Below are 12,610 nucleotides of genomic sequence, written 5' to 3' on the forward strand. Positions count from 1 at the left end.
TAGCACTGTCTGATTATTAGCACTGATTATTAGCACTGATTATTAGCACTGATTATCAGAAATGCTCAGCACTAAACAGCTCCCATGAATTTGGGTACAAGAAGGAAGTCTTCAGATTCAGCAGGAAAGCATGATACTTTAAAAAAACTTGTTGTTACTGTAACGAAAGCTTTTTCTTCACCCACATCCCCTCTGATAACTGAATTAAATCGGAGACAGCATTCCCTGTATTTAATCTCTTAAACATAAAGCAAGTTAAATGCTAAATATTTTTAAGTGCTTCATTACTGAAAATGAAATATATGGAGTCCCAGAAAGATTTTTTTTTTAAATGTTACTGTTTACATTTTTGGTTGAGAAATGTTCTAAAACATAGGGAAACAGTAATACTTAATAAAACTCATTCTTTTCCCCTTCCCATTCTGTCTCCTAACTCTTCCTGGCTGAGAATGAAAGTACCATTTTTGAAAACAGCTACAGTGGAACACAAATGTTTATAATAGGACATGAGACACTTTTCTTTATTACTTTCTCATTATACTTGTAATGAAGAAATAATTATTTCTAGGCTGTTTCCTGCCAGATGCAGTTCTAGTACCTCTAACAGGACATATCTTAAAATAACTGCTTGGTAGCAAGTAATTAAATTTTTCATCTATCCTCATGTTTTCCCTTCTCTTCCTTTTCTCTCTCTTCGAAGAACTTCATTGATTTTGGCTCTTTCAAAAATTCTGGCCTGTTTTTTTTTGTTTTGGGGTTTTTTTAGTCCATGATTTGTCATTGATACAATTCACAAAATCACCTTTGTGGAGGAAAAATGACCACAAGGGGTACCGGAGGTTTGAGAAAGCCTGAGAGCACCTCTGTTTTAATGACAGTGGAGGTTAAGATGAGAATCCTCAGACTGTGGTTTCACACCAGCTTTAACCCAGCTCAAAGCACCAATCCAGGGTCCTCACCCCCTCCTTTGGACCAGCACTAAGAGGGGAGCCAGATCAGACAGATCCCACTGCTACTAACCAGCCAAAAGGAAACAAGACAAACTCGGGGCTTTAGCTAGACAAGTTATTTTGGACTGCTCCCCCACAAGCACTGAAATATTTGCCACACACAAAGCAAGACAATAGAGAAGAAGGTGAGAGCACTACATCCAGCAGTAATACAGTTTTATGATGGAGTCTTAACAAAAGGCCACAAAAACCCCATCAATTCTGCTCTGTAGTCTCTCTGGTGCAGATTGCTTCAGAAGATGGCAGGATATAAGCCAGCTCCAATTCAGAAGCCTCTCAAAATAAACATACCCTGAGTGCTGCCCTGCCCAATGTGCTTCATCAGCCCTTCAAATAAGGGTTGAGTACTCACGGCCAGGACTTTTCACAAGTGGGTTAATTTTCACCATGAAAGCACTGCTGGTATTGATTTGCAAAGTCAATTACCTATGAAACAAATATTTAAAAGTAATTGCTCAAGAACTCTAGTTATCTGAAACACCTCAAATCTCCACCACTCATCTGGTGATAAGAGAATGTTGCCACAAATTAATAAAAAATTAAATACATACACATACAGAATCACCTATTTATGATTTATGAAAAGTTCATTGACAACCTGGTCCATTCTAACAGAAAAGGAGATTTTCAAGCTTGCAAATATAAAGCATAGTGTGACGTTACTGTCAGTAATAAGGTTAGCCATCTCATATTTCAAAATAACTTTGAAGAAATACTTGTACACGCTCTTTACTGCTGGGTCCTCCGTCCTTGTAGCAGTTTTACTTAGCATGGAGATGAGCCATCAGCACAAGATGATGATGCAAGACAAAGCAGTACTCAACTAAATTTTTCAATTCATTGAGCTCAGAAGTACAGCTGAGTGCTTCATAATGTCATCTGCTTCTTCTACCAAATTCCAGTTAAGTTTTTTCCAAGGATGAAAACATATTCACAAACAATGACTTCCTTAAGTGTTTCTTTATGTCATCAGATCATCCAAAGATTACTATGTCAGTTAACAGCAACCTGGATACAGCACTCACAAAAAACTAAGCAAATGTTGACACAACAGCAAGATGACCAGCAGGAAATAACCCAGATCTTCATGCTAGCTGAAGATTAATTCAGTAATACCATACTTTTCCTCCAGATCTTTTTCTTGAAAATAGTTATATGAAGACAGTAGTAAAAATAAAAAACAAAAAAACCTACCTTACATGGTGTTTTCATCCAGAAGGGTACTCTTTCAATACAGAACTATTAGCAAGTGCATCTTGAGTTTTCCTCCTTAAAATTCAGGGAACTGATATTTTTTCAAGAGATAAATGTATATATGTATACAGGCTGCAACAGCATTAGTATTTTTAAATGTTAAAACTACACTATTTTTTTTTTTTAAACCATTCAAAAATTGATGGGAGTTTGGATGGTTTTCTAAAAAAGGGAATCTCCAAGGCTTTTTTTTTGCTGCTGTTATTTTTGTTTTGAAGAAGCCATCATGCTCTCAATTCCTCTTGCACAAGAAAATGAAAACAGAATTATGACCAAAAAATATAGTCAACTGCAATGGATATTAACTGGTTTTCTTTGAAACCCTTTCCAGTGGAATAATACAAAAAGCATAAGAAAGTCTAAAAGATACATCTAGATGCAGTAAGTTATGGACTAGAAGACAGTACTGTTCAATTCTGAAATAAGTAACTATCACATTTCTAACTCATGTGAAAACAAAGTGTGTTTTGCAAATGCTATCAATTTTACAATAATTGCATTTTTCATTCCCTCCAGTTAACACAGAACATAACATTAGCAAAGAGAGATCTTTACAGGGTGCTCTGTACTTCGCACTACTCTCACTTGCTTGGGATGTGGCAAAAATTTACTTTCAGAGTCTGATTTACTCAGAACATGCTGAAACTCTCACCACACTCACATTCTCCAAAATAGCTACATCTTGACTCTGAGGAGAGGTCTACAAAGGAAGATTGCACAAATTAACGCATATCAGACTCTTTCAAAATGGCACATTATTCCTTCCAGTAAACTTCCCATTTAAAGTGCACTGAAGTAAACGAAAAACACATATTGGTGTCAGTGGATACCAGTACAGGTCCTTACAACAATGTAAACTTACCTCGGAAGCCCACAGAGAAAGAAATACAAAACAATATATATATAAATAAATAATTTTAAAAGATGCTACTGTCATTTAAATTAATTTAAATTTTTTCCTGGATTTTTTTCCCGAGATTTTTCGGGTTGTTGTCTGGTGGTTAATACTGACCTCCATAATGATATTTGCCCCTCAGATTTCCACTGAATATGAAATTTTGTTTATACAGTTTTGTTCTACCAAATATAAATGGAGGAGCTGTACTGCTTATGCAATATTGCTTTACTCCTGTCAGAGTATGAAGGGGAGCATCTCCTATTCTGCCCACTTAGCACTGACCTGCTGCAAACTTACTGCTGCACAGCCCTACAGTTCTGTAAGACTTCTACAACTTTGATCATCCTTGGCTTGATCGAGATCATCAGCAGATGTTATACTAAACCTAGGCTTCTCAACACTACAGCTGCTTTTTTTCCTAATCTGTTATTCAGTACTAGAATTAAATAAAACCAAGGCTGAATTTTTGTCAGCTGTCTGTATTGCACTTCATAACAGTGCTAGCCACACAAACCTTTTCTATTTTAGTGAGGCCAAGCCCTATTGGCAAGTCTCTGGAAGACAAGGTAAAACTCACCAAAATTTCTTTCCTCCTTAATATTCTAAGTCAAGCAAAAGTTATGGAAAGTGTGCAAAGTCCATGATCTACTCTTCTTTCCAAACAGACCTCTTGGAAGCTTTTGGGATTTGGACATACAGTGTGCTATAGCACACTGAAAAACACCCTGCTAGGAAATCTGTAGTATCTATGGGAAAATGTCCCAGATGGCCAGTGTGTGTCTCTAACAAAGCCTGTGTGACATTTCTTCCATTCTGGCCTTCCCTTCACTTCTAATAGCACAAAGAATATAGGAAGTTAGGCTTTGGATAAATTGGATAAATACACACTGCATACCCTGACGTTCTCACATGGCATACAGACAGTGTACTACAGCATTAAGGTACACTGAGGCCAAATGACATACAGGAGGTACACAATACAGTGGAAGAACACAGAATTCTGGGCATATCAAAAAGCTGAGTTCATCCAGGTTTTTGTGGAAATACTGGTTAAATCCTATTAAATACACTTACTTGCTTTCCCCTTTTTTTTCGTAAGGTCCATTCTGAATGACGAAGATGATGAGATGCCAAAGGCTCCACTTGAACACCCTGTAATCAATAACTCTTAGCTCCTGTTAACAGAAGAGCTCTAATCACATTCCTTATTGAACTATTTACCTCTTTCATTCAGTTATTGTTCAGTTTACCTGCCTGATCGAAGAGTAATGTAGAGTGGATAAATAAACAGTTTTAAAAGTCTACTTTTTTCCCCTTCATACACACATGGGAGAAGAAATGTACTACCAACATCCATTTGATGGAGAGAAGTCCATTTTACAGGAGGAAAAACAGATTCCAGTACTTCTGTTGAGCTCTAAGAGCTCACGTCACCGTGAAGGGCTGAGTAAGTTTGCCACCTTTCTCAGCTTCCTTATTTTCACAATTGCAGTGAAACCTGTTAATAGTGGGCTCTCAATTGACTACAAACCACACTTCAGCTCCTGTGAAGGCAATCTTCCTGAACCATGTTTTTAACTGTTTTCTCAAATGACTGCATTAGTGGTCAGGGCTGCATCACTGCAATCTGGGAGTTTTACTACTGGTAACAATGTCTCCAAGGAAATATCAGGGGAGAGCTATCTCTGTTTCCTTGTAAAGATTTTTGTCATTATATCCAGTTTCCTTTCCTGTTGATAGATGTGAACTTATCTGAAGAGTTTGGTTAGTTTTAAATCACTATGATACTGTCAAAGAAAGATTGTTCAACAAAGCCAATGGGAAAAAAAGAATGAGAAACTAAAAAGAAGAGCTCCTGTAGAGTTCATCTCACTGAAGCTCATTTCTAATAAGCTATTTGGTCATTGAAATGACACCTGCAATGATCTCCCTTAAGATTTTAGTTAGCAGTTTTGAACATTTGGGCCACTATATTTAGCATATTCCTCCTTTTGTGCTTCCGAGTTCTGGTGTCACTGAGTATATTGCAGGCTTTTTATTGTTTTATTGTTTCTGATCATTCAGGGAGATTAAAAATAATGAAGAACAACTGTTAACAATAAATTCCTATTTACATTGTCCACATGTACTTTGGAAAGGTAATTATGGCAATTTATTCATATGCTGCAACATAAAAATGTAGTACAGTTCAATAAATTAATCCTAGACTCATAATGATTTTTTTTTTAATGTATCTCATTTTGAATGTAGGCATGGAAGTGTTGGAAAGTTCTTCAGAAATACACTGGCAGATTTAAAATAGGTAACTTTTTCTGAGGTATCACTAAAAATTTCTCCCAAAATGGAAGCATAGAAATAAATATTTGGAATCTATTAATTTTTGCAAGCCTTTTTCCTCCTTATAAGCCTTTAAAATGAAACAGAAAGTACAAGTGAATTCAAGCAGCACATTTAGATCAGTCTTTGCCTGAACTAGTGTTGATACCACCGAACAGTGAACTAGAAAAAGCTGATTATAAAATCAGTACACAGGGATGGGTGGAAGGAACAGACAGCTGTTTCTAATGAATCGTTTAAAGCTCTGCCTGTGAGAAAACATCCTTGGTTTTCATCACAGAGGAAAGCAAAGAGTAATTTCAGTAACTTCTGGTACAAATACTAGGTTCTATACACAGAAGGTCACCTTTCTTCATGCTAGAAGTATTTTATCATTTGTGCAACCATAATCAGTAATTCCCAGAGGTTAAGCTTTGTTACTTCTGGCTTAACCAAATAAATAATCAATCTCTTGCATACTATCTTCTATTCTAACAACTTGTAACAATGTGACCTAATTAGAGAGGAAACAGCTACAGCAACGAGCAGTACATCCAAAGATACAAACTACTGCAGTTAAGACATCTTGTATGGGTGCTCCACTTCCAGTTCTGTGATATGCCACATAATGGTTTTCTAAGGAGTGTTGGAATCTCAGGCATCTTCTAGATGTAAAAGATGAAAAAGGAAAGAACCATACCTGGCCTTTTGAGAGCATCCCTTAAGTAAAAGAAAGACTAAGGCAACTGTTTATATCACTACACTATAATAAGGTTAGGTAAGACATTCCCACTGCATTCTATCATCTACAGTCCAGTATTACACATGCAAGAGCACTAAGGGATCCATACTACACGCTGTAGTATCTCTTGCCATCTCCCAGGTCCCGTAAGCTAAAGGTCAGATTCTCAGCCATGAGCTGGCTAAAAGGCTTGGAGAGACAGAGGCACGGTTGTAGTCTCACCATTATGGGGTCTTTTTACCCTGACTCTTGTCCCAGCATAGTCTAGGGCAGTCTCACACATGCCATCCACTACCCCACCAGCTTGTGGTCTCCACCAGTCCCTTGATCATTATCTGGGCACAGAACCACTCAACACTCACCTGATCTGCCCTGCAGCATAAGACTTTGACAACAGGCTACCAATCTGCTGAAGCTAATCAACTGAAGCTAAGGATTAGTCCAGACCCTTTAAAGGCACAGCCAGATCATAGCTGAGAATCTGGCCTTTGATTTTCACTTGTCACCTGCACAGAAACGCTAACCATTTGCTGAGCCAGATGGATCTGTACAAACATTTCTTGTACTTATTGGCAATATGTTTTCTACCTTTTCTAGTGAAAATAACATTTACGATTAGGATTTCTATCAGGTTTAACTATTCAATTCTTTAATAATGCTGCCCGCTTGCATACTGCAATTTGGTATGAAAAGCACCTATCTATGCCACAGTTTAAAGTAAACAAATGGATTGTAAATTAAGTTTTTTAGCCCGGGATCCACCTAGGGAATCAGCCATCCTTCTCAAAAAGGGTGTCTTTCATTCACTCAGTGACGTGCCCTAGCCACACTCATCCATGCACAGGAAATGAGGCTTTTTTTGCTTAATTTTGAAGCCACTTTCAAGACTACGTTAAAAATTTAACTTGACACAAACATTACGTAAGGAGCATGGGGTGGGGGCAATGGAATATGTGTTTAAAGGAAATCAGGAGTGCAACTGAAAAGTATGGGGGAAACAACCCAAAAACAAACCAAAACCCAAACCTCAAAGCATCCAAAGAAAAAGCAAAGAATTCAAATAAAAAGTTGAACATTGTGGATCTGGTCCTCATCTACTACAATTGATGTAATTTAGGAGTAAATCCACTCAAGCTGGTCAGCAAGGTCAAAGAAGAATCGCCCATTTAAGATCACCTTACCAAACAAGAAAATCCAATTTTGAGAATTACATCAGATTTCAGATTTTACAAGGTTCACTCATTCTTAGTTTGGTGTGAGAATTTCCCATGTTACAATGCAAAATAATGCTTAGTAAAAATATACGGAGCTCTACAACTCCTTTGCATAACTTTCCCGGAGTTGCACTCTCCCAGGCTGGACTCTTTTCTTTTGCCACTGTTCATTTTCTTCCCCCCATTCTGCCAATTTTAAACTAGCAGGGAAAGTCCTTCCCCAGCAAGCACTGTCAAAATATTCAGGACATAGACCTCGCACTCAGAGAATGCAGTGCTGTGTCCAGACAGCAGTGCTGGGTGCCTCAGGGATTTGTAATAGCCAACATCCATATTCCTAGCAGTCAGATGTGTTCCACTGCACAGCTGTGCACCTCTACCTCTGATTTTTTTCAGGTGCATGTTCCTCCCAAAAGCAAGTTCTGCGCAGCCAGAGTAGTTTGTCTCAAGCGAGTGTTGGTTCATTGCTGGCTGAATGGAGGAAGACCCATTACTGTTACCCAATACTCTGCTAAGAGTTAACTAATTATCCCCAATAACTCCAGCCTTTAGAATGGGAAAGTAGCATACAGCTTTTATAAGTAAGAATTACTGACCTTTTTAAATAGTTTCAAAAGAAGAAACTCTGCATCAAATGTGAGTATAATTTAGGAACTACTACATAGCAGCAAAACTACATTAGACTTTCTGATTTTTCCATGGTGTCCTTGGATAGATACACCACCCAGTAGACCATGTTAAATGCTCCGAAGGTAACAGGAAATAAAATGCGTGCATATTTGTCTATCTTACTCGTGCCAGAGTGGGAGGCAGGGGGAGGAGGTGGTGTGACAGCAGATGGCTTTGCAGATGCTCCTAAAGTGTTAGGTGTGGTGGTCTGAATCTGCTCCAGTCTAGATCCAAGCAAGTGCTGAATGGAAGGGGATCCAGCTGTGGCATGCTGGGATACAAATCCAGTTAAAATGGGGGTAGAAGGAGGAGCTGGAGGGGTAGCTCTTGCAGAAGATAATGTCTCCGATGCATTGATTCGTGTGAAAGGGTTGGGACTTGATGCAGAAAGGGAGTGGGGTGCAATGTCAGAAGACCCCTGAGCTACAGAGGGAGGCTGGACAGAGCTGTGCCTTGTGTCAATTCGGCTCCCACCATCAGCTTCAGACTGTACTGTGGCATTCGTTCTTTTCCTCACATTTGAATTGGCATCTGTACTCTGCAAAGTTACAAAAAAATGCTAGTCATTCTTCAAATAAACACTCAGAAAAAAGCAGTGGAAACTATAATCACGCACTATCGGAGCAATACTCACAAATATAACCAGTAACTTGATCCTGAAGCACAAAGATACCGAAAACTCATGAAAATAGATTTAATAGCATATAAAGTGACAAATGAGTTCCTTTTACCTGTGGCTGGAATACCAGAGTGAAGACATCTAAATGCATCACGCCCCATGTGATGCAGTACCTATACAAACTGAATACCATGAAGCTAAGGATTCTCAGGTTAGAGTGACAGCTTTTTCCAGGCTCAAGCTCAAAACAAGATTCTCTGATGTCTACCTATTTCTCTGATCATATAAAAACATTCTAGATGCAACTTACCAGCCATGAAGGTTTATTTATGCTTTATATCCCCAGAAAAATAACTACCATATACTAGGAACTCTAGTCTTCTACAGAAGAGGCTGTTAAAATGCAAGTATTTACCAAACCAAGTTACCCCATTGCTGCTCTTTCAGAAATAAAGCCAGTGCTTTTTCACATCAACCATAGGCAATAAATTCCCCAGGCACAATTGAACCAGGGAATAAATTAGTCTTTCACCAACTACTCCTCTCCATTCATTAAGAGAGTGGTGAATTCTCCATCTCTTGGTGTCTTCAGGCAAGTCTGGATGTCTTTCTGAAAGATATTCTTCAACCAAATAGTACTTATTAGGCTGCATGAGAAACTGAAATACAGATAAGGAAGGACAGGAATAGGAAATACATCAGAGTTTAATATTCTACTGACTTTTGGGAGCGTGACTCGGCCTCTGCCTTTCTCCTCTGCACTTAAGAGGAAGACTAACATCTCCTGAACTTCCTTCTGGAAAAGTACCTAAGGAATTCTGACCTTCAGTCCTGCACCTAAACATGATGTAAAACATATAATACTTTAGATATAATATGTGAATATTTTTTAATTAAGAAACTAACTGCTTTCCAGAAGACAAAGACTTGAGGACAGTTAGGGTACACAGGTCTAAATACAGACAGGCCCAAACAACCACTTGTTATATATTAAAAATCCTATGTTTTATGCCCCTCTGATGATACCATTCCCAAGCATTGCCCTGTACCATACCAAGTGTGCCTTTGGCTCCCCTTCCCTCCAGCCTTTCCAGAGAACCCTGCCAAAGCTCACAGCACAAATCAAAGGGAGAGAAAGCAGGCAGCGATGTCTTCTCTCCTTCGTCCAACAGCGGTTCTCTCCAGCCAAGTGACAGAGCAGTAACAGAGAGCAGGTTAAGTGTTATTCAAGTACTAGTAGCACCTTGAGTAGTGACAAGAGTGACACTGTGTCTGTCTACTACATCAGTTGTGCTTCACTGTTCTGCTCAAGAAAACAGAGAAACTGAAGCTGAAAAGAAATCTAAAAAAATAATTAAAAAAAAAAAACCAAATCACTTGATAGTATTTCCATCATGGCCAGAATGCTGGTCCCTAATCCTGTTAATTGCAGTACAAATCTGTCACTGGCAATACTCTTGGCCTGAATTTATCTGAAACTGTCACAGCTTTATGCCTGTTCATGGCTGATGTATTTTCCAGCTCACAGTTGATATACCAAAGAATCCCTCTTAAATTTCAGCTTTCCTTCCTGCATAGAAGCATGTCAATCCCCGTTATTTACTCTTCTGCATCTGCAATCCAAAGAAGCAGAGGACTGAAAGAAACACCAGAAGAGACCGGATATTCCTGAAAAAAACACTAATTTTACTGTTTGATAGAGAAGCCCGAGTCATTTTTTGGGAAGTGCAGAAGTACACACGGGTGTGCAGTTAGGATACTTTCACACTAGGGTTGTCAATGACCCAGGAAGAGTAAAGCTGTTTTCAAGACTGCGAAATTGAAGTGATAATGTACAATCAGGACAGGGGTACACTTACTAGAGACTTGGTAATATCTGATGGAGTGCTGCACGTCACTTGAAGGCTTGCAAAGCTAAGCAGATGGAAGTCATTAATGTTCACTGCCCAAAACAACAGCTCTGTGCTCTCAAGAAGCTGGCACTAGTCAATGAGAGGAGGTGAGTTTTATCTTCTTCATGTGGATCCTTGGACAACCTGGCTTTGCTCAAGTATGAGTCACCCACTGCAAAGCTCTCAAGCAGTGCCTGGGGAGCAAAAATCCACAGGCTGGGACAGGGGGTGCAAAGTAGATCTGCACTGGAATTAAGACATGTCTCGCTTCCTTCCTGTTCTCTGCCTACATTAGACAAGTGGCTTAGAAGTGCTGCTGCTGGAGAACAGAATTACCACATCTTCAGTCACTCCATGTCCAACCATAAAGAATGGTCCAAAGAGCAAAACAATAAATTAAGTGCAATTAATTTACAGAGACACCATTCTATGTTCTTGCTCACTTGTACTGTCACATGTTTTCAGCAACCATCTCAGTATACTTCCCTTTTGTGCACCATCCACTACAGACACAGGTAAAAGAGAGACAGGTAACAGTCAGGCTCCTCACATTCCAGTCATCTCCATTTCTTTTGTAGGAACTTGTTTCCATCAATATATTTGCACAATACCTTATCTTCTCCCACTTCAACTGTCATCTGAACGACCCAACCAGACCTGTTGCTATTGGATTTACTACTTATTTTCCATTATAGTCTCTAACCTGGAATAAAATTATCTATACTTTTTCAAATAGTCAAAATGTGTATCTGTGTAAAAGCCTACTGGGCATTCGCCTTTTTGTTACTGACACAGAAAACTTCCAATACTTCAGAAACTTCAAGTTTAGAGAGAAACCCAGTTTTCTCATAACATACACATAAATGTACACATAAAGCTCAAACAGATAACATTGTAAGATCACAAAATAACACAGCATAACAAGCACCAAAAATATGGGCACATTTTTTTTAATTCTCTGGGAACCACCTTCCAGTCACTCAGAGCATAGAAATCAGAAGTGGCACTTCTAACAAGCTCCACAGACGAAGTATCACAGAAAATCAGTTGTTCTTGCACAATGTCATTGTAATAGTTTGGATTTGTGTTCTTGAGTTGAACCTTGTTCTTGAAATGTACTGAAACAAGCATGCTCCATGGAGCACCAGGTCCACACCCCATCAAAGCTGAGCACAATGCACACTCCTTGCCAGGGTGGCCTCACCAGAACATTGACCATCATGACCCCCATTTATCCTTTCTTTGCACTTGTTTTACTCAAAGTAATATCATGACAATAGCTCATTCTCCTCATTCGAAGCACTCAGGTATCCCTCCTTGTTGAGCTGTCCAGTTGAAAAGTTTCTAGCAAAAATTCTTATTACTGGTTGTATACATAGGGCCCTGACATATTTCTCTGTTCAAAGTAACAAAGATAACTCACTTCTTTCTACATTAGTCTATTTCTCCTCTGTACAGAAGCTATCTCACGACTCTACATCATCTGAAGATTAGTGCCAAGCTCACTAATAAAAATATCGAACAAGTCTGATTCTGTGGTGAGCCTTAATGAACCAAATTCTGTTGTAAAACACAGTACAATACAACATTCAGTTTGTATTAAGAAAGCATTTCACAGACATTTCAGCTATGGTATATACCCCTAGTAAAAGGATAATACAACAATGATAATCTGACAAACAAAAGTATAAACGTATGCAAAGCACTTGCTACCTCCCAAAATTATTTCACTTAACCTTTTTTAAAACAACAGCAAGAAACACAAACCTACTGCCTTTTAATTTGGAAGCACTGATTAGGTTTGCATGGCAAGGTTTGCATGGCAGAGGGACCACAGGGGTGGCTTCTGCGAGAAGCTGCCAGAAACTTCCCCAGTGTCTGACAAACATACACCTGCAGCCCATGGAGGTCCTCCATGCTGGAGTGTGGAGCAGCCTGTTTTTGCAGGACCGCACTCCATGGAAGGGACCCACACTGCAGCAGCTCATGAAGAACT

The 12,610-nt window shown here is 39.0% G+C and overlaps 1 protein-coding gene across 1 annotated transcript in view; it reads right to left on the bottom strand.

The window, feature by feature from the left end:
- Nucleotides 1–346: 346 nt before the first annotated feature.
- GABRA4 (gamma-aminobutyric acid type A receptor subunit alpha4) overlaps nucleotides 347–12,610 on the bottom strand; it is a 45,154-nt gene continuing 32,890 nt past the window's right edge. The window contains exon 9 of the mRNA XM_032108973.1: nucleotides 347–8,641. Within this exon, the coding sequence (XP_031964864.1) occupies nucleotides 8,108–8,641 (534 nt within the window). The 3' untranslated portion in view covers nucleotides 347–8,107. The remainder of the gene's footprint in view (nucleotides 8,642–12,610) is intronic.

This window comes from Corvus moneduloides, chromosome 5 (assembly GCF_009650955.1).
Source record: "Corvus moneduloides isolate bCorMon1 chromosome 5, bCorMon1.pri, whole genome shotgun sequence".
In the NCBI taxonomy this organism is placed as follows: Eukaryota; Metazoa; Chordata; class Aves; order Passeriformes; family Corvidae; genus Corvus; species Corvus moneduloides.